Source organism: Schistocerca cancellata, chromosome 1, assembly GCF_023864275.1.
Source record: "Schistocerca cancellata isolate TAMUIC-IGC-003103 chromosome 1, iqSchCanc2.1, whole genome shotgun sequence".
Classification (NCBI taxonomy): Eukaryota; Metazoa; Arthropoda; class Insecta; order Orthoptera; family Acrididae; genus Schistocerca; species Schistocerca cancellata.
In genome coordinates, this window is record NC_064626.1 from 477438965 (window position 1) to 477462545 (window position 23581).

Consider the following 23581-nt stretch of genomic DNA (forward strand, 5'->3'; position numbering starts at 1 on the left):
ATTTGAAAATCTAGGATTAATGATATTGGTGAGAATAATATGGGACATGGATATGGTGCAACAACAATCGACACAGTCATGTAGACGTGTTGTATTCCGATGGGACGGTTGATGCAGTGGTGTTAATTTTCATTATTATGGGTGAGTGCGGAAAATTAAGGCAAAGAGGTGGTGACAGACCACAGCATATCTAAAAAGGAGGAATACAATCAGTGGGTTAATGGAGCCATCTTTGGGTTATCATGATGCCTCCAATAATAACTGAAATCAGTTGTTTTATCACATCATGGCATGGACACACACATTGAAAATTTTTATTAAAATGGAGTCCAGCCATGAAAACCTACACTCTTATATATGCATCAGCCTTCTTTTCACAAGACATTATGGATACTCAATTCTGATGGTCAGTAGTTGTGTCTTTGCTTTGTCAACTCCATGCCTACCAAGTTCTGGTGAAACAATGGATGAAATGGCCATCAGTATCATCCACATTCAGAGTCCAATCAACTCCTTGCACATGGGAAAATACCATTGACAATTCATTTTACTGTTGTGTTCTCCCTTAAATTTCATTATCAACTGAATGCACTAATGCAACATCTTAAATATCAAGGGACAAATCTTTAAGCTCTTCATGTCTCTTCTCTGATGAGAAGTAATACATCTTTTCCTTCATTGTTTATAATTCCTTAAAAACCTTGCAAGTCAAAGAAAAACTTATTACTCTTGAAATAGAAAAGTATTTACGGCATTCTTGATCTCAGTGAATAAATAAATGAACACGCAGTTAAATACATAGAATAACAACTCATGGGTTACCAGATTTAGAGTAACACCTAGTAATAAAAACTAACATCTAAGTTACCTAAGATTGACAAAGATGATTCTCATTCTTATTTTTAAGAGATAATTTCATTTTGTTTCTGCCTTGCTCACAATTCTTTATGTTTAATGTTTGTTCTCTTCCGTAGTAGACGTAGCCATGAAGATGTATGTGTATTCCATACTAATTATTGGAAATTAATACATTGTATCCGTGCAATAGCTCTGTTGGCCCAGTGGTAATGTGCCAGGCTACAAACACAAAGGTCTCAGGTTCTATTCTCGTCCAATCTTAGGATTTTTGTGTCACTTATCACTTCCTCCACATCTGGCAATGTTTGTTGATATAAAAATGCTTACTTGTATATGGTTCAGAATCCACATCACACTGTAGGTTCCCCTATAATTGGCTGGTTGATTCAGTTCAAAGGTTGGAGGAAGGCACCACATACCACCTCCTGCAGAACCATGCCTCATAAAGCACTGTTGTGTTCAAAATAGTCTTCAGATTGATGACTGCTTTACTTGGTAGCTCAATTGCAGCTTCATTCCCTTAATGTAGTCAACTGGGCAATGTAGTCACGCAGATGATTGTGTATTGTCTACTAGTTTGTTATGAAGGAATATGAACATAAATAAAAAAAAAAAAAAAAAATTGGGCAAGGCAGAACGAAGTCTGAAAGTTTATCAAGGACTCAACTACACAGCTAGTTGGAGTGTGGGAAAGCTAACTGATGTGAGTGCCAAAACTGTTAGTGATTTTATTTTTATTTTTTATTTATTATTTTTTTCATAGCAATCTACATACCAGTTTCAAAGCAAGATTCAAGTAGAGCTGCTGCTAAGTTCAGGGAGAACTAACTGTCATATGAAAGAGTTACAAGTGCTGCAGCATTACTGCCAACTTGTCAATAAAACATATGACTCAATATAATGTAGTTTAGTGCTCTTTCAGTTGATTGTTATATTGAAATTTGTGTATTTTTTGAAAGTCATGTCCAGGCTCTCAGTTTGTGTCAGGTTACAGGAAAGAGAAACATTACTTAGGAGTCAGTGGGAAGTCCTAAAATACTTGAAAAACCAACAATAAGGGAGAAGAGAAACAAGTCCCAATAAACAAGGATAGCCTCCATTACAATTGGTATTTTTGACCACATTTCACTAAAAAAAGGTCACTATTATGGTGCTGCTGTGAAGTATTAAAAAATAGAAAGAAAAATGATTTTTAAATTTTGACATTGCCTTAGGAAAAACAAATAGACATCGCAAGGGTTGCTATTAACTACAGCTCAAGGCTGAGTACCAGAAGAAATGCTATAGAGATGTCCTTCAGTGTGACATGCAGCTGATTCTGAAATGAAGAGTTTGTTATGTGATATCAGCAGAATTTTTGGGCTCTACTTTTGAAGTGCCCTAAACTGAAATGCAGGAAAAAAGAAATTTGTGCTGCATTTGAATTTTTAGTAAAGAAAATAAGGAATTTTTTAACTTGTGCTAAACCCCTAACAACTTAATTAAGAGTTATATTTAGGTCACATTCTATGACTCAACATACATTTAAATCTTTATATGCCTTTAAAAATTGTAAAAATCTGTTAAGACCTGGTTTTGTCAAAATTGGTAGCAGTACTGGAAAATGTGAATCATTACAAGGAATTAAGAAAAGAATAAATAAAGAACTTGTTAATATTCTGACCACCACACAAATTCTTCACTTTCTTAAAAAATTGTGTTTTTGGCACTCAGAACTATTAGATTTACCACTCACCAGTGTCACCCATTCTCCTTCCATTTTTTTTATACTTAACCTAGGACTTTCCCAAATCACATGAACTGAGATTATAAAAACTTTTTTTTCTGATTTATAAAGTAAATAATTACCTGAAGAAACAGCACTTTCGTATTGTGGAGGGGAAACAGACCCCATCAAACTCACACTTACACAGTTTCTAGCTATTAACAATACTAAGCCATATATATAAAATTCAGTTAAATGAGTTTAAAGGAAAATAATAGTGTAAATATTTGGACACAGTGGAATCGCACAGCCAAGCATGCCAAAAATTTATTCGAACATGTACCTAGGTTTTGACAGATATAAACCTGTCTTCCTCAAAGGAAGCAGTAACACCTAAAAATCTGGTGTTGTACAACCTGTACATGGAAGTCGTATGTGCAGCAAAAAGAAACATAAAAAATTACTTACAATGGTAATATAAAATAAACTTATTTGTTATATATTGTGTGAAAAGAGAAATGAAGTCATAAAGTTTAGTCAATAGTAAAAATGATCCACATAAAATCTAAGGCAGATGGGCATCATACAGACTAACAGAAAACAGGGCAGAAAGGACATCCCTGCAGGATACTTAGCCCTGGAGATGCTCAAATGACAAGTGGTGCCAACCACAAAAGACAGCTGACATGTTATTGAAGTTACATTAAAATAGCATTTATGGAAACAGCAACATAACAAAAACTATTATAAAAATCATATAAATCTATGCAAACAGTGAACAAAACTATGATGCACATTAAAGTAAGATAGTGACAGATTTTGTCTTTGAGAAAAATAACACTTTGAAACAGTGCAGAAAACCTGATACAGCTGCTATGTGAGATTAAGAATAAGATGAAAGCCATCGAAAAAAAAAAAATCTGTTTTTAAGCTGTAAGTGATCATTAAGAATAAAGTCCCTATAATTGAAATTGTGCTTAAAGTTTTGAAATTCCTCCAGCAAGTGCAATCTAAAACCCTTCTCCTCCCTATACAAAATAATTATGTCTTTGAATTTAATAGGAGAGTGTGCACACTGTATGTGATGCTCGGCAAAAATAGAGCCATGAACGTTATAGCCTCCTTTACCCAATAAATGTGATTTGAATCTAGCTTTGACTGCTCCTTCTGTCTGCACTATATAGAAACAGTGACAACCATTACACTTTATTTTACAGATCTAGAATGAGAAAATAGTTCTCATTACACTTTAAGGCATGAATTAAATTTTTTCCAAGATTTTTGTTTGCTGAGAACCAAAATTTACAGCTGTATTTCTTAGTAGAAGGCAGCTTATCTGGAAATGGTACAGAAAAAAATGACACTCCTTTTTACCTTCTATTTCCAGATTTTACTTTTTAGCAGTTTTATTAGCCAATATTCGATCTGATAATGCCTAATGACGGTTCAGAGCCATTATTACTGGCTACAGTTTCAATTGAACTCATCTCTTCCCAAAAATTCTGTAGGGATAATGGAGTAACCAAAGTGTGAGAATGGAAAAAGGCCAATCTGTGAGCTTGAAGTTGAGCTGAATCAGCCAGAATAGTGCTATCTGAAAAAGTTTGCTCATGAAAGATTCTGAAGTTTATTTGTACGTATGATGTATGATTGTCTTAGATTTTATATGGATAATTTGTACTGTTGACTAAGCCTTATGGTTATGCCATAGCATTTATATGGATCATTTCATTGTTCACTAAGCCTTATGACTACTTTTCTCTTTACACACAATGTGTAACCCATAAGTTTATGTTATATTTAAGTTTATGTTATATTTCCACTGTATGTAACTTTTTATGTTTCTTTTTGCTGTATATATGACTTACTTGTACTTGTTGTAATATATATATTTTTAGGTGTTGTTACTTCTTTTAAGGAAGACAGGTTTATATCTGTCTAAACCTTGGTAAAGGTTTGAATAAACTTTTTGTGTGCAATTGCTTGGCTGCATGATTCTCACTGGATCCAAATTCTACAGTTGCTGACTGCTACCATGTTCAAGAGCACAAATAAGTATTTTTTTCCGAATGCCATCCCCTAATCTACCATGTGAATATAAATGGTAGTGTAGTGCAGAAATGTATGTGGAATCAATATTTTTTTAGTCAGCGTTTAACATACACTACATCTAGACGGTAAAATAACAAATTCACCCTCATCAGGGTCACTGATTTCACATTCACTCTGTTCCTTTGTGTCCCCCTTTTTCATAAGAACTATGTCACTATGTGGCTTGCCTGATCAGTCCATTTCCTCCAACTCTATCCTCTCTTTGGCAGAAGAACAAACTTGTACTTCCAAAAACCGCAACTTATTTTTTCCATTAAAGCTACTGGATATGTACTACAACCATTTTCCTCATAGATGATAATATTAAATCTGCTTTTTTCTAGCCATTCAAAATGTTCAGGAATGATTATTTTTACCTGTCTCTGTGAATTGAGCTTCTCCTCGAATACGCACAAGACCAACATCATTTTGAAGTTTGTCTTTCGTGAATGATGGATGTGCAATTGCATATTCAATTTCAAAGTCCTGTGGTTCTGGTGCACAAACTAGCCCATTGTCTTCACAGTCTCTTGGGCTTCTGAGGTCATGCTCTCCCAGTCTTATCGTGGATCTGTGTAATTGGAAATGGTCACAATAAGTGAGATTGTATTGTTGGGATAAACTATGAGTAGCTTAGTTGAACTTACAGTTTTAATCCAGAAGGGTCATGTGGATTTGGTATGCAATGGGCAGCAGTTAAGACATACTTCCCATTAATAAGTGATCCTCCACAACGGAATCCATAGAACTTATTATCTGCAAATAATTTACATTAATTAAAGCCAGATAGGGTACCTTTAATATGAATCAATTTATTTCAAATAACTAATTCAAACTTAAGTTACATCTATCATAAGTATCTGATCTCTGCATTATACTGCACAGATTAGACAGAAACAAATTTTCACCTAAATGACATAAGGAGGGAAGAAAGTAAATGTTGGATCAGTGCCTTAGAATCTTAATTTCCTAACCAGAATCTGAAGTGGAAAATGAAGCAACAGTAAGTTTTTTCTAGATAACAAAATCAACATAGAGTTATGGGCACTGTAATTCCAGCCAAGGAAAAATAAAATAAGTGAATGGAAGGGAAACAATGGTAAGTACACAAATAACAGCAAAATATGAAGTTAAGAACCATGTATTTTAATTGTCTAGTTCAAATCAAGTCTGACAAATTATTACCATGGACAGTGACTGGTAAGCATACAACAATGACTGTTCACAGTATAGTTATTATTTTACTGCAAATTCAAAACTGCATTCAGTGTTCAGCTAGGAGGATTGTTATTAAGTAACATATTTGTACTAATAACTTGCAAACATACAATGTATTCACTGATACTTAGCAGAACTTTCAATTTGTTAATGTCTATCTTGACTCTTTCCACAACACAACAAATAGTGTCACCATGTTTTGAAATAGTGTGCACTTGTTGTTCCCCACCAGTTCCTCCAATTAACTTTCCAGTTTCCTGTCACTAAACTTCCCTATCCTTATTTTACTAACTAGTAAATACTTGTAGAATTTGACTTATCACATTTGGGAATTCATGGCTGTGTATTTGCTGTCTAACAGTTCACTGTACATTTAGGTTTATGTTGACATGGCAATCAATCTTAGTTCATATTATTATTCCATCCTGGATTTTCCATTTGAAAATGAGTCACACATAATACAATAATCAAAATGAAGAAATTCATAAATAGAACTTAAAAATTTAATGCCATGTTCAGAAATGGAAATGAGTGTTGTGTAACTGGAGTTTATGCGATACAAAACTGAAGTCAAACACTGAAAAATGAATGATCCATAAGTTTTTTGTTTAGTTTCATTTATCATTTTATTTTCATCTATTTATTTATTTTTAATTAATCTTGTATTTTTATCTGTTAATTTATTTTTATTTATTTATTCTTATTTATCTTTTATTTACATTTTTTAATTCTTTTGGCTGCAAACTTAAGATTGAAGAAGATAGTATCCCAGTACCTGCATTTAAGTTTTCCACCTCTTTCTTGAACTGTCACATACACAACATGAAGAAGTGCTAAATTATATGTATCATATTGTAAGGAAAACAGTACAGAAAAGTATTTAATAAAATGGGTGTCAGACTTCTTGAACCATGATACCTTATAGAAAATATGTTTTGAATTAATTGGATATAAACTGTAGCATAAGTTTTTAACACCATGACTTGTGTCAGCCACCAAGGCCATTTTCAAGTACGGCAGACGTACACAGATGCAGATTTTGTGTTGATACGTATGCTATCAAAATATGGGAGATGGGGTGGCTGGGTGTGACAAAGCAAGCTGGGATATTTTTACTTCCCCTGCTGTTTTGCAATCTGCCTTCTTAAAATTCATTTTTTCATTTTGACTAATTACTGTTAACATATGTGAATATAATCTGCATTGCCATAAAAGAGAAAGATGGCCCTCAGTTTTAAAGGATATAACACAAGATCTAATTTTGTGCTTAGTTTTATGTATGTAATTGATTTTCTAATTTATTTCAACTATTCCTAGTTAATATATTTTGTTATATGGTGGAATCAGTAATTGTTTCATAACTTAAATTCTATTGTTGACTTATATACAAAGATAAATTCTGTACTAATTGTAAACATTTAGAGGAACCACCAATAGTATTCTTAAAGGATATATGCGTAATGATATCTGTTCATAAGCAAATAATTCGGCCTAATCCTTGTAGCAAAGAAACTGTTTAAAAGAATGAATTTTTCGATGTATTAATTTACTTTAATGAGTGATGTTTTAATTGGAATTTCTGTTACTTTAACTTCAAACAATGTATAGTTTATGTATCTATTATTGTGAGGATATATGAAGGCTCGATTTTTGGGCCCGAGACAGTCAGTCCACGGCCGAGATTCAGACAAGGAACCTGTATTGGTTAGATCAACAACAATGCATAATTTTAACTCTGAAATAAGTGTAACACAATTAGGCCATGTTAAAACAATGACAGTGTCTGTTCCATACGTACCTGACTATTCTGAAAGAATTGTGAACTATGTGGTTATGTTTTTTACTGCTCATAGATGTTCAACAGTAAACTTTTGTAGCAGTATGTGGATGTTTGCCTGCAAACTATTAATGAGGCTTATTGAAAGATAACTGGCCATATAACTGTGTATTATTGGGGTGTGGAGGTTGTGAACAGTGAAAGTAAAGAACTTCGAAATGCTAATGTGCACCTGTCGGCTGCATCATTTAAAGTTGTTAGTGTTGAACTTCCAAGCCCCATTTTTTTAGCCAGTGTAGCAATGCAATATGTTGACACAGAGGACAACAAACGATCAAATAAAGCAGGCGAACGTCACACAGGGCGAGGTGGGTTGGGGGATGGGGGTGTACCAGCGGTTTATACACACTGACATTTTAGACTAAAAAAAGAGGGGAAAAGCAGTAAGCATGACAACTAACATTAACAAGAGAAAGCCTTGTAGATAAGTTTTCAGGAAGCATAAAATTCTTACTAGCGAACGTGTGTACATTCTCGAGGCAATTGCGTTTGTGGAACTAAATCTACAACATAATTCAATGAAAAGTAACATACACAACAACAATAGATGAGGAAGCCAAAACTTCCACAGAATTATTTGCAGGCATAATAATAAGCTCCAGGCTGCAGTCCACATAAAATGTGGGCAATTTTTTTTACAACAGACAACCACCTAACTTTAAGATAGCTAATGTCAATACATTAAAGAAAATAATGAAGCATTTATTAATAAATAAGTGCTGTTAATTCAACAGAAGGTTTCAAATTGTAATGCCCCTTAATAAAAATTTTAGTGTACACAGTCTTAAGCTTTTGTAACAGAAAGTGATAATTTATGATCTTCAGTTCTTATTTGAATGCAATATAGACCTATTCTCATGGAAAATAAAAATAAATAAAAAAAATAAATAAATAAAAATAAAATAATAAAAAAAAACAACAACTTAAATCCGAACACTTACAATATTGCAATTCTGATATTCTTACAACTGTAAATGTCACATTCTGTGTCCTTATTTAACTGGCAGAATTACTTGTTGGAATGTATTGTTGTTCATATCTGTTTACTACAAAGTATCTTGTGTATTTTACTACCGGAAATGCTGACACTTCACTTACAATTTGTTGCAGGTAGCATTTTTAAATAAAAAGTCCAACACCACATAATAGATAACTTTAGATTTGATTCTGTTATAAAGTTTTTGTACCATGACCACACAATAACTATCACAAACAAGGGAAACTCCAGCACTGGCAGCACTGGTTGCATAAATTTGAAACTATTTTTAAATTATGGCATACTGATTTCAATCACAGAGAGATCTCCAGTTCTAAAATAAAAATAAAAACACACAAAGTCAAACCTGAACAATGAATGTACAACGTATGTGCCATTTTACAATACAGAACAGTGGCCTCTTCATTGAATACATTTTGGATGTGGAATATGTGTTTGTACATGAGGAAACAATAGGTCACACAGAGATTTATGAGGAAACAGAATACAGAATTTTATAAATTAAAAATATTGCCACAAGAACATAGTACTTGCACTATGTGTTTATGGCAATATTTTTAACTTTATAATTCTGTCTTCTATTTCTATATAAATCTCTGTAGAACCTATTGTTTTCTTCTCTACAAACAAATAATCTGTATCATAAATGTATTCAACAAAGAGGGTTCTGATGATGTCCACCACAAACATGGAGCTTAGCTGCATAGGTTTTTGTAAGCAGCTGGCTCAGTTTGAATCTTACCTGCTAGTTGGCATGTTCTTCATGACAAACACCTATATTTTGTGCATGATTTTTATGAGTCCACTGGACTTAGTCTTGGTATGTATTTTACCTTGTAAAGCTCAATGTCGTCTATTGTAAAATGATGCATATGTTTGTACATTGAACATTTACGTTTGACTGTGTGTTTTAATTTTAATTTTAGAACTGAAGATGATCACTCTGTGACTGAAATCAATATGCGATATTAACAAAAAAATGGTTTCAAATTTATGCAACCAATGCTGGAGTTTCCCCTTTTTGCAGTACAGGTAACTTGTTCGTTCATTCATTCTAAATAACATCTTGGCAATGCTTGGTATTTACAGTGTTGTTATAATTAATATTTTATAAAATTTACAATTAAAAAAGCTTTTACAAGATTATTTAAATGTGACATCACACTTAGCAGAAAACTGAAACATATTTTTTATAGTTAGTTTTGTAAAATATGGAGTGTTAAATATTGTGTGTATATTTTTATTATAACTGAACTGATATTTTGATTGTTTACTATAGAGGCACCATAATGATATTCATCAGTCCTAATTATTCTATACAAAATACACCATCACATCTTGCATTTAAAACCAGCAAATAATGTGTTTTACTTCATGAATATTTGTTTACATATTTTATAAGGCTTGAACAAAAATTCTACTGATGTATTTTTTGCATTTCTCAGATGTCATTAAACAGTAAAATATAAGTTGAATATCAAGACATGACTATAAATGTATAACCATGTAATAAAAACTACAGTGTATCATGATGTTTATTAATCAGATTATCATATACAACAATACGTAAATCTCAGTCCGTTATATTACAATGTGCATTTACCTTTTACTGGTAAGAGAAGAAGAGTCAATACAATCTTGTACTGCACCATATATGTAAATTAAAGCTATGACAGTGTCTGAGAAATGATTATTATGTAGACAGCAAGTAAGTAAGTAAGTAAATGGTACCAACCACGTGTCTTGTAGCCTAAGAGAGCCATCCATGGGAATTCAAATAATCCTGTTTCATTTCCACCTATAATTCGATCATTCTCTGCATGCCCACATTCACTGAATGGTAAAAGACCCACTCTTGGATGGAGACTCACATCGTTGGGCTGCTCTGAGATAGGAGCAGGAAGAGCATCAGTGGAAGAAAAGCCACTTGGTTGGATTTTTTGCTGTGGGCAGCAGACTACTGGAACCTTGCCCTGAAGTAAAGATGTAAATAATTTTCTCTGACAATTAGTCTTGGGTACATTTTCTAGTTATCCATTATGAAAAAGAGAGGCAGGGAGACATATTTAAAAACACAAAAGATATAAAAATCATATAAAATTAGGGCAAAGTTACAGGATCTGGTTCTTCAAGAAGAACAACCGTTGAACAGATTTATAACTTTTTCTTTTTCGTTTCTTTATTTCTATTTTTTTATTTTTATTTAATGCAAACGTTTTTCTGGTGGTGCCTTTGGTTCTGAAAAATGTCATTTTTAATTTGAATTATTTATTTCGATAAAATCACATTTATTTCACAAGCGAACACACATTAAGACGGTCTCACCTTGTCTGAAGCGGATAGCAGAAAGATCTTTCCCACCTCAAATGAGATGGGATTATCTTGCTCTCCTGCCCTCACAAAGTGGATACCAAAATTTTTCACAAACCAGCAGCACAACACCAAATGGGAACAGTGCATTTTATGTTAACAGTGGCAAAACATTGTCCGAGGAAACAACAGAGCACATATATCGAAAATTTGACTCCTAGCTACACGAAAGTTAAAATTGCGTAATATAAGATAAATTAAATAATATGAAATTGCTACGTAATGAAATTTTATTTTATTACACCCTGTTGTTCACTTATATTTCACAGTTTTAGTCTCCTTAAGGCCAAAATTTAAACACAACAAGTACATTTTCTTCACTGCATCTGAGGATCTTTTCAAGTTAAGAACAAGAGTTGAATCAATAAGAGTGCTCCGATTCCTTAATTTGTACATCTCATTGCAAATGAGAAACTTCAGTAATATGTCAAGTTTAGTTATTCAATAACAGAGATAAATAACTAGTTTGTATACTATATTAACAGATAACAGTTATGTGCTGTACTCCACTTTGTCTTAGAAAGGCAAAAAGATGTACTAAATACAAATAGCAAAATGGTGTGAAAAATCTGTCATCTTCTGAGTTACAATGAGCAGCTAATTATTCTGATAACTGCCAGTGGATAACAGCTAACACTACAGGAACAGAGATGCATTTATAACGGTCACTGTTACCTTGCCTATAATTGCGTTTTTCAGTCTTTAAATTTGTTGACATTGATACTGTAAATGGCATATCGAAAGATTTAAATGTTATTTTTAATCCTTAATACAATGAAGAGGGAATGTACAAAGGAGTGAAAGTAAAAACATCAGTATCTTTACAAGATCTGTTGTTACTCAAGTTACAAAGTATTCATACTGCTCACTCTTCCAGAACAAATACTTTGAACTGAACTGCAATATTCAACAGAAAATATTCTTAAAACATTGTGGATGGAGACATGCAAATAGAGTTTGTAGTTTTGTCTGCATTTCAGCTGTAGAAACTTAAATAAAAACTAAGGAACTTCCCGCTATAATATCTGTTTCAGCTGGTTACTTCTCTGAACACCAAAACATTTTACACATAGTGTTTTCTTTAGCCCTGGACCATCATGTATGTTTATTGTGTCTGTAAGTAACACTTATTTTCTTTCTTTTACAATTGCATAACGTGAATTTCTCTCAGAAAAGAACTTATTAAGTTTGCTGTGGGCTAGGTGCCAACCTTTACAGTATTAACCTGGTATGAATTGTTCTGAACCCTTGATTAATATTTTGTTTTGTCACCATCAAACATTACAGGTTTTTGAAGAAATCATTAATGTCTTTAGCACACCATTTGTCTCTCATATATGAATAGTAACATGCTCATTAATAAACCACACAGGACACCATACTGTGTGTTTTCTATTTCAGAGTTTAATTTGATTTTCTGGTCCAATTTATCAATGAAATACTCTGTTTTCTATTATAAAGGATGGAAGGATTCCACATTCATGCAAGGGGTATGCCATTAATCACAGTATTTTACTTTCTCAAATAATGTCTTCTGGTTTACACAAGTATTTGCCATGTAAGAAACAATGAAGTGCTACCAGAACAATTACTATTTACCACTGCCGTGATTACACTAGTGAGGCTAAATTTGTCTTTTTTAGTTGAAAATTCTACTAGAAAACCAACCAGAGGCTCAAAATCTCCTTGGAAATGTGGGCAAGTGTTTGACTGTAGGCTACATTCTGAAACATTTTTGAAAAGGCTGAAATGAGTGGACTATGTAGACAGATTATTTGCTTTACTTTGTTCCCTTTGCCTATGGTCATTACTGCACGTTTAAGTCTGTCAGAAAATATGCCTTTAGTAATTAACTGAATTAAACATATTTTGGATGAAAAAGGTGGTGAGTCATAAGTCTACAGAATTTTAAGACTGTGCCAGAAACACCACTGTAACCAGAGAATTTGAAACTTGTAGTAAAACATACACAAAACTTACAATTTTGATCAGGTTTCACTACTATATATTTTCTACAATTTTGGAATATCCATTTTGCATGGAAGTTTTACTGCATCAATAACATTATATAACAGATACTGGAAAATGATCTTACCCAAACCGGCTGAACAATTAAAAACAAATTATACAGCAGCTTCACATGTTATATCATTTCTTTGATTTATGAGAACCATGAAACACAACCAATGAAAATTATTTTGGAATCTGAGGCACAAAGTGTTATCCTGAAGTACGAAAAATTGAAATACAAGTTATTAAAATGTCAAGAAAGCATAAAATTCAGCAAGCAGTGCCTAGCTGAGAAGTTAACAGTGACGTTTGCCAAAATCAGCATCATGGCAAATACTTAAGCAGCAAAACACGTGAAGCTGAAGTGTGAGAAAATGTGGGTTACTGAAGAACTTCATAAGAAACATTAAACTTAATACTTGTTTAAAGAAACAAATGTATACAGTACACTTGAATTTTGGAAAGAAACTTTGTGGGTAAGTTTTTTAGTGGATGTTTGATTTAATTAACAACTGCATTAATAAGGAAACCACAACTATTAGACAGCGCCATGTCAAGAAACAAGCTGCTCTCTTTTTTAATTATTTTCATAACAAAAAGAATGAACTGATTGTATTAAAACATAAATTTTATGATGATGAAACAACCTGATACACAACACATGTGAGGATAGGGAGACAGGTTTGTTGCGTGAAGGCTTAACACACAACAAAACTTAGTTCCTCTACCAAGTAATCTGTAATAGCTCATGTTAAAAGTGCAATCAATGTAGCAAAAATTTACAATCCTGAACAGAACATCATGACAAGAAAAATTGCAAATATCATGAATAAACAAATTAATACTCAACAAATGTATGAAATGAGTTCATCTGACAGGCATTTGTAATGAAAATCCAAAACAAATTAACAGCTCACAATGCTGTAACAGTTACAGCTTACTTTTAAAGTAATTCAACTGTCATCATATATAAATCTGGCTACACAGAAAAACATTGAAATATTTAGTAAACTATTTTCAAGGTGATAATATTACTCAGATAAAGACGCTGCAGAAAACTGGCAACTTGCTTAAATATTCACTTAATAATAACCATTTCTTCTTAGAGAAAATAAAAGTAACACTGATATGAATCCAAGAGATCCTACATTAAGAGCACACCCAAATCCACATAAGGGAAGCGTCACTGTAAGACCAATCATAAACTACAGAGGAAGCCCTGCTTATCTGTGGAGTCAAAAATAAAATAAAAGAATTACTTTTTTATAATTCATATTTTTTGAAGAACTCCTCTGAATCAATTTATGAGATTAAAAGTATTAACATTCCACCAGAGAGTAAATTTCTTTCATTAGATGATTGGATGCGTAGGAATTATATACGAATGTCCCTGTAGATGAAACAGTTAATATTCTAAAATAAATAAATAAATAAATAAAAAATAAAAAAAATCTGAGATATGGGAAACTTAGGCAGGCAGAAATTGTTGAACTTGCTGAACTTTGACAACTAATCTTTGCCTATAACTACTTCATTTTAAAAGTGAAACCTTCACGCAAAATAAAGGCTTTGCTATTCATTGTAACCTGGCAGGAACATTAGATCAATGATATGGAAAATAAGCTCTTTGAAGAGCAAGCAATCCCAGTTGACAAAGTGATGTCATGTTAAGGACACTATTATTTTGTTCAGTGGAACAAATAAAGAGACATCCACAGTTTATCAGAAATTCAATGAATTCCACAAAACCACACACTGTACCACTGAATATGAAAAAGAGAACAATGAAAATGGAACTCATACATTTAATGTTTTCTGAAAATGAATCACTTCTGATGGGATAATCACAACATCTCGTGTCATCTGACTACAGGTAAAAAAGCATTTTTTCACACCATGGTAGACAGAATACTCTATTTACCACTGCCTGATAAGAACACTGAAACAGAGCTATATCTATTGAGAGAGACAGGCACAGAAAATGGATACAATCCTGATTTAGTGAATAAAATCTATGTAGATAAAGCTATAAGTAAGAGAGGAATAACCATAATAAATGAAAAGAAAAAAAAACCACCAAAATACACAGTCTTACCACATAGCAGACAAATAGCTTGCAAAATTAGCTACACATTTCGTAAAACAGGAATAAAAATTGATTTTAAAACTGGTAATACAATGCATTTCAATGTAGGATATACAATGAAGAGCCAAAGAAGCTAGTACAGCTGCCTAATATTGTGTAGGGCCCCCACGAGCATGAAGAAGTGCCGCAACACGGTGTGGCACTGGCTTGACTAATGTCTGAAGCAGTGCTGGAGGGAGTCTTACAGAGCTCTCCATAAATCCATAAGAGGATGAGGGGGTGGACTCTTCTGAACAGCATGTTGCATGGCATCCAAGATATGATCAATAATGTTGATGTCTGGGGAATTTGGTGGCCAGCAGAAGTGTTTAAACTCAGTAGAGTGTTCCTGGAGCCACTCTGTAGCAATTCTGGACATGTGGGGTCTCACAGTGTCCTGGTGGAATTTCCCAAGTCAATCAGAATGCACATTGGACATGAATGGATTCAGGCGATCAGACAGGATGCTTACGTACATGTCACTTGTCAGAGTCTTATCTAGATGTATCAGGGGTCCCATATCATTCCAACTGCATCTGCCTCACACCATTACAGAGCCTCCACTAGCTTGAACAGTTCACTGCTGACATGCAATGTCCATGGATTTACGAGGTTGTCTCCATATACACAAACGTCCATCTGCTCAATAAAATTTGACATGAGACCTGCCCGACCAGGCAACATGTTTCCAGTCATCAACAGCCCAGTGTTGGTGTTGATGGGCTCAGGTGAGGCATATAGTTTTGTGTTGTGCTGTCACCAAATGCAGTCCCCAAAGACAAACAAGTGGGCCTTCAGCTCCAAAAGCCCATGTTGATGTTTCCTCGAATGATTTGCACTCTAACATCTGTTGATGGCCCAGCACTGAAATCTGCAGAAATTTGTGGAAGGGTTGCACTTCTGTCACACTGAACGACTGTCTCCAGTTGTCATTGGTCCCATTCTTGCAGTATCTTTTTCTGGTCACTGTGATGTCAGAGGTTTGTAGTTTTACCGGATTCCTGATATTTATGGTACCCTAGTGAAATGTTCGTACAGGAAAATCCCCATTTCATCCCTACCTTGCAGATGCTGCGTCCCATCACTTGTTCGCCAACTGTAACATGACATTCAGATTCACTTATGATAACCTGCCATTGTAGCAGCAGTACCCGATCTAACAACTGTGACAGACATGTGTCTTATATACGCGTTGCTGACTGCAGTGCCATATTCTACCTGTTTACAAATCTCTGTATTTGAATATGCTTGCCTATACCAGTTTCTTTGGTACTTGAATGCAAATCTGATCCAGTACACCATTACCATACCAGGTAAGTATATGAGATACAGTGCAATGATTGCAGTAAGTTTTACCTTGGACAAACAGATAGAAAAATATGTACATGATATAAGTACCATTGTAACACTAACAAAAGCAACTTATCAACATTGGTTATACATTTAAGGAACACTAAGCATGTAAAAAAATAATGAAAACAGTGTTACTATTCTACACAAAGCAGAGAAAGGTAGATAAATGAATTTCAGCAAGAGAGAAATTTTTTCACATTATGTTGAAGATCCAAAATTCATATGCAATGGGTAACTTGAATTGAAAAACAAGAACCTTATTGGAAATTCTCATGATACTTTACTAGAAGGACAATACTGGTCTTAATACCAGTTCTTTGCCATTACATTGCTTAAATTCTTTGGATAGTTGTGAAATTGACCCTTCACACTTCTATCTTCATGTAACAAAATATCAAGAGTTTCAAAATTAGTCTCAGGATTTTAAGAGTGTGTAGCATAAATTATATTCAGTACATCATATGAGAGAGAAACTCAATCTGTTTTGTTTGTATGCCTGTGTGCATGCAGTGATTCCTGCATCTTCCAGTAAGGAAAAAAAAATTATAGTAGAAAAAAAGTTTTTTGTGTTTAACAGTTTGCAAGGACTAAAACTGTTTTTACAGTGCAACACATGTTCTGTATTAGGTTCCATTGTAATCCTGCAAGTGATAATAACACTGACTGATGGAATCATCAGTTTGAAGATACCAGCTGTCTTTATAAAGGGTAAAGTATGGGAGGACCAAGAGCGAGCGAAGAAAGTGTTGAACAAGTGAAAGTTTTTCCATGCATAGCACCAAGAAACCAGTCCATAAGGCTGGGTTTGAAGTAGCAGTTCCAGTGATATCTGTGTGGAGATGCTTACAACTACATCCTTACCATTTGAAGTTGTTACGAGCTGTAAAGCCTATAGACTACTTTGCTAACAAAATGTTGCTACATGACCGTGATGATTTTCTGGATAGTTTTGTCTTCAGTAACTTATCAATATTTCACCCAAGTGGAAATGCGAACACACATGTCCATCTGGGGATCACCAAATCACTGTGGTATTGTTGCAATAGACTCCACCAAATTTAATGTTTTTCATAACATATAGCGGCAGAAAGTTTATGGTCCTTTCTTTTTTTGGTGAATCAACTGTAACTGGGATTTCTTATCTTATGCACTACAACTAAGGCTCTTTCCTCAATTGGAAGGAGATGAACCAAAGAACTTTGTTTGACAGCAAGATGATGTGCTGCCTCACTGGCATAACTTAGTATGTGGCTGATTGCTCAATGTTGCAACTGACTGCTGGATTGGCTGCAAAAGGCTGGATGACAGAACTTGTTTCACATAGCCTCCAATCTCACCTGATCTCAAGCCATGCAATTTCTACCCTGGTGGTTTCATAAAGGATCATGTATATGCAAGGGCATCCATATGATGGTTTGAGGGGGAGGGGCTAGACCTGGGGTATGGAGTGCTTTTAACATTTTAGAAGATGAATGGTGACTTAACTATCCACAAAAATATTCCAGTGACTGTGTTAAAAGCCCACATAATACTGACTTAAATAATTTTCTTGAAAGGAAAGCACCCTGAATGGTGTTCACATTGAACACTTGTGAGAAAACTGATTTCCTCTTTCGTATGCTGTTTTATTTGTATTTGTAAGCTGATTGTAGTACACGCCACAAAGCCTTAACTGCTATCATTAATTTTGCAACACCAGGTATTATTTACAAATGTTATATTTTGAAATTTGTTTTATGATATATATTTAACACTTGCTTTTTACAAACATTTGTAAGTATTATGTATATTTTACTACACTGTTCAGGTAACCTTTTTGCATGTAAACTGTCCTTCATTTATAACATTGTGCAAGAGGAACTGAAAAATTGCTCTGACAGACTGGTCATACGATTAAAAATAAATTATACAGCAGCTTCATGTGTTACAATATATAATTTCTAGAAAAGTTATTCATTTTCAGTGAACTAGCTGTAAGTTTGAAAGAGATGCTTGTTGAAGAATGAATTGAACTCTGCAGTAAGATGTGTGCTGAAATTTAATTGATCTGGCAGGAAGTTTCAAATGTTTGTTGGTTGTGTATAGAGTCTCTACTGTATTCTAATATTGCTACATTTGATTGTTTAGTGTTAGTTCCTACCATGTAGGTAATATTAGAGAATAATAGGCGACCATTAATTTCATTGGGCCATTTCAGTTTTTGAGTCTGGCTTAGCTAGAAAATTCCTCTTTTGTTGCCTATTTTGGGATAATTTTTAGTACTACTGTAACAAGGATTGATGCAGTAATCTGCAAAACCAAATACTGAAACTTTTTCATGACCCTTGATTTTTGCAATTTTTACTGTTCATAATGATACGTGTACAGATTGCCTATGATATATTGTGTGCAGATGGCCTGTGATATACAGGACTGTGGCAGTATCTAAAAACAATATCTAACAAATGTTACCTCTTTTATAAGAGTCAAATAAAAATTAAGTGAGTAGCGTGCATTTGCCAAGTTTACACACGTGAGACGTACCTGGTATCCACAGTTCGAGCGCGAAAGCAGTTCTATGGTCTGTCGTGAGGGTGATGCCTGCAGCAGCTGAAATAGCTCTGTGCAGCGTGGCAGTGGCTTGCAAGTGCCATCTCGCCCATCAACAAACAAGCAGTCATCACCATCGGATTCTGCAGATGATACAATTAAGATAAAAGAATGTTAAACATTTATTTGTGTTTTATATACATGTTAATTCCTAGTTTTTCTCCAATTCATAAAATTTTTAAAACATTATTCCAATTAAAAGGATAAAGAAAACATGTTTTAACATTTTCAAAAAGAATATTTGTAATCATTTCAAATAACAACTAACGGAATGTCAGCTTTATGTAAAATCAGCTAGGAAATATTAGATTGTGGATGGATGTTATATGTTTAGGGCACACAACAAAATTGTCCTTAATGCTCTTACCTATATTAATATGTGATGAAGATAGTTAAAACAAAATACTTCTGAAAAAGTAGGAAAAAAGCAGTCAGTATAAAAAAATCTTCAGTTCAGCAAATGGGTTGTGTAAGTAACTTGTATCTTTGCTAATACTTAAAAAGAAGAACATTTAAATAGTCAAAATTATAAAACTATGATCCAGGTCAATGTAGCTGTTTGAATTTCAGGTGTTATTTCCATTTTCAAAAAGAAGCGATGTCTGTCATGTCATGGTTAGCATAATCTGCAGTAGCTTATTATTTCGTATCTCCAGTCTCCTCCTTTTATTTCCAGGTTGGTGAGTGTATTTGACTTGGGTAGTTCGTGCAACTATGTTGACCATAATGCTATGGTGGTATAATGGTCAGCATATCTGCCTAGTAAGCAAGAAGACCCGGGTTCGAGTCATGGCTGCAGCACAAATTTTAATTAATTTTTTCAGCTTCCAACGTTATTGTAGATAAATTAGTGACTTAAATGTCTCAAGGAAAATTTAATTTAAGATCTATATGATCACATATAGTACAGCGCTTCCCCATTACATCCAATGCTCGGGTGCTGTTCCAATGTCAGAGAGCCCTGGTGTTAGTGACAATATAAGGGGAGATGTGAATTGGAGTTTGTGTTGGGGAGGGTATTTGACTTTGGTAGTTCATGCAGCTATGTTGACCCTAATGCTGTGGTGGTGTAATGGTCAGCATATCTGCCTAGTAACCCAGGTTCGAGTCCTGGCCGCAGAACAAATTTTAATTCACTTCTTCAGCTTCCAACATTATCGAAGATTTTTCATGTCAACAAAGAGATACAACAGCACCCAAGGGGATAGAGCAAATTGGTTTCAGAATACACTTTCTTTTCCTTGCTGCTGTGTCAGTGGACTCATTTCCATAAGAATTACACATTATTACCTTGACTTAGTAGTATGTGACGGATGTTTGATGTTTGATGCAGTTTGACTGTTATGTACACCTATATGATAACTTAATACTCTGAAATACATTTATGCAAATCAAAGAAAATCAGTACATTATACAATTTGCAGCGTGTTGTCTGCTGCAATGCTCGCTCTAAGGATCACAGAGTTCTACATCACATACTGCATTTTATCACATACTGTATTTTCACTTGGGAGCCCTGTCCTACACCAACTGTGAGGGAAGACTGTTTAGTAGCTGACACCTTCTCATTTAGACACACAAATGATTATTTAAAAAGTATGAAGTATTTGTTAAAGACAAAATAAAGAGTAAAAAGTTTTTTGACTTTGTTAAATTTACAGGGCACGCTGAAAATTAATTCCTCCAAATTTTTTTATGTGAAAACTCAAAGATTTGCATATGAAACAAATGTTAAAACCATTCTACATCTGTATTCTTAATTTCTACATATTTCCGTCCCTCTGCCACACTGTAGCATGTAATATGTAACACGCCGGTGTGTAACATAACTATGTTGGCGAGTGAGGAACAGCATGCTGTAATCGAGTTCTGAATTGGAAGACTTTGTCTACACTTGGAGCACTCTCTCCTTCAGCATGACAATGCCAGACCACACACGAGTGCTGTAACATCTGCAACTATCCAATGCATCATTCGGTTCACTGTCTTCGATCATCCTCCATATAGCCCCAACTTGGCTCCATCTGATTTTCCTCTGTTTTTTAAAATTTAAAGAACATCTTCAAGGACTTTACTTTGAAAGCAATGAAGCACTGTAAGCAGAGACGACATTGTGGATTCGTTGTGAAAGGCAAACATTGCACACTGATGGTATCAGCAAAGTTGTCTCTTGTCGGGAGAAATGTGCTAGTCGCCAGTGTGACAACATTGTGAAACAAATAAGTAAACATGAAGAATAAGATGTAAACTGTTAATTACACTGTTTCATCTGAAACACTTTTAAGAGTTTTTATATAAAAAGTTCGGAGGCATTATGGTTTCATATACCATTGTAAAAACAGTCTAAGCCTCACTGACAACTACCATAGGTAGGAAATTTGCTCTAACCCAGCAACAGATGCTTTAGCTGTGGTAACCAAGTGAATTTCTCATAAAAATGACTTCTCCCTAAATGTATGTCATACAGATAGTGCAAAATTTCACTGTTATTAGTTTCATACTTATAAAATTTCATTTCAGTCTGGTAACAGGAAATATAGTATAGAAGTCTGAAAAGTTTGAAGAATGATATTAAAAAATAAAGGAAACAAGAAATACTGACAAAATATCTTTACTAGGCTTTAAAGTAATCATCATTAGCAACCATACACTTCTGACATTGGATATAAAGCCATTAGTAACTGTCAGCAAATGCTTCTTGCGGGATCACTCTAAGCACCATGAAATGTCTGCGAAGATTAAGTTGTTCAGGGCAGTTTCAGGTAGGAAACAAAAAGAAGTTTGCGATGTCAAATCTGGAGAATAAGGAGGGTGCTGGAAAACAGTTACCTTGTGTTGAGTGAGAAAGTTCAGAAGGCACGTGTTGCAGATATCCAAGAACACATGACCACGCGCTACAAATGATCCCACAAGAAAAACACTTCTAACAGATTTTAACAGCTTTACACCAAATGTCAGAAACATGTTGTAGCTAATGGTGATTACTTTGAAAGCCAATAACAACATTTTATTTGTAACTCATTTCTTTTATTTTCTGAGACTGTTCACCAAACTTTTCAGACATCGGTTGTATATTGACCAAAGTTTTGAGACATTTACTCACATTTGAAAATGGTAAAGACATGAGAGAAAAAAGAGGGTGAACTGCTATAATCCTTTATGTAAAATAGTTGTGTGCACCCAAACACACTTTATAGTTTCTGATCTACAGAGTAATGCTAGTTTTGGGTATGTTTCCAACTGCTTTTAGACACAACATTATGGTGTTCATGGCAGGTTTCTACAAATAATGTCTGCTAATAATGTGACTTTCAAGAAGAATCAGTTATCTGTAGTTCCATTAATCCCCTGTTACAAAATGTACGTGCTACATCAGTAGTTAAGAAATTTCTTACATGACATCCTGAAAGCCATAGATCAAGGTAACCAGATAGGAGCAGTATTTCTTGATTCCCAAAAATTCAGTACCACACCAAAATTTAGTAATAAAAGTCCAATTAAATAGCGTATCAATTTTTTGACTGGACTGAGGTTTTTTTGATAGAGAGAATGCATCTATTGTATTGGATGGAGACTCTGAAGTAACTTCAGGCATGCCTCAGGGAAGTGTATAGGGATTGTTGCTGTTCATTTTATACACTGTTACAGCAACAGTAGTAAGGGGTAGAAATTCGAAAATTTTATTAAAACTCATTCATATCATCACATGAAAAGTTAATGCCAGAGACAGAGGCGGTAGCAGTAAACAAGCCAGTATGTCACAAATGGGTCAGGTCGTCGACACATTATAACACTGTCTGTCAAATGAGGATAAGCATTCAGCAGGAGAGGGACTGGGGCAGAAATCCAAAGGAAGTGAGACAAGGATTTTCATTAGCTTGTAAGACATGTTGCAATAAACTCTCTTTTACAAGAGCATATAGCAACAAACTGACAACAGTTAATAGCCAGTTAAGTGAATATAGCAGAATAAGGAGGGCAGATGCAGTCATGTGTCTAGTTCAAACTAACTTTCTGCATTCAAAGTCTGTGAATTCTCGTCATGCAGGCATAATCATGTTGGAAACCATTTCACATGAGTGACCTGAGAACAAATAACAGCTCTGACAATGTACTGTGCTTTTATACATTGTGTTTGTGATACCATTTCCATCTGTATGTGTGCATATCGCCATCCAATGTCTTTTGTCACCTCAGTGAATATATTCATGAAAGGAGATTCATGGAGAATTTTACCATTTGCATGAAAAACTTAAATGCCAACTTCTGCTGTTCAAGAAGTATCATCGAAGCTACCTTCAATGTTCGATTATGTTATGGATGCTATAAAACCTGTTCTGCAAGTGAATTCGCTTATTTCCAGTGACCTCTTTTGGTTGAAGAAAGGCTGGTGGTGGCCGGGTTAAGAAAACGAGTAAAGAAAAATCA

General features: G+C 34.3%; 1 protein-coding gene across 1 annotated transcript in view; it reads right to left on the reverse strand.

The window, feature by feature from the left end:
- The window catches only part of LOC126177410 (CLIP domain-containing serine protease HP8-like), a 109863-nt gene that overhangs the window by 12286 nt on the left and 73996 nt on the right, over window positions 1-23581 (reverse strand). The window contains exons 2-5 of the mRNA XM_049924454.1: window positions 19088-19236; window positions 10442-10679; window positions 5302-5410; window positions 5032-5225 (exon numbers count right to left, since the gene is read on the reverse strand). Coding sequence (XP_049780411.1) covers window positions 5032-5225; window positions 5302-5410; window positions 10442-10679; window positions 19088-19236 — 690 coding nt within the window. The remainder of the gene's footprint in view (window positions 1-5031; window positions 5226-5301; window positions 5411-10441; window positions 10680-19087; window positions 19237-23581) is intronic.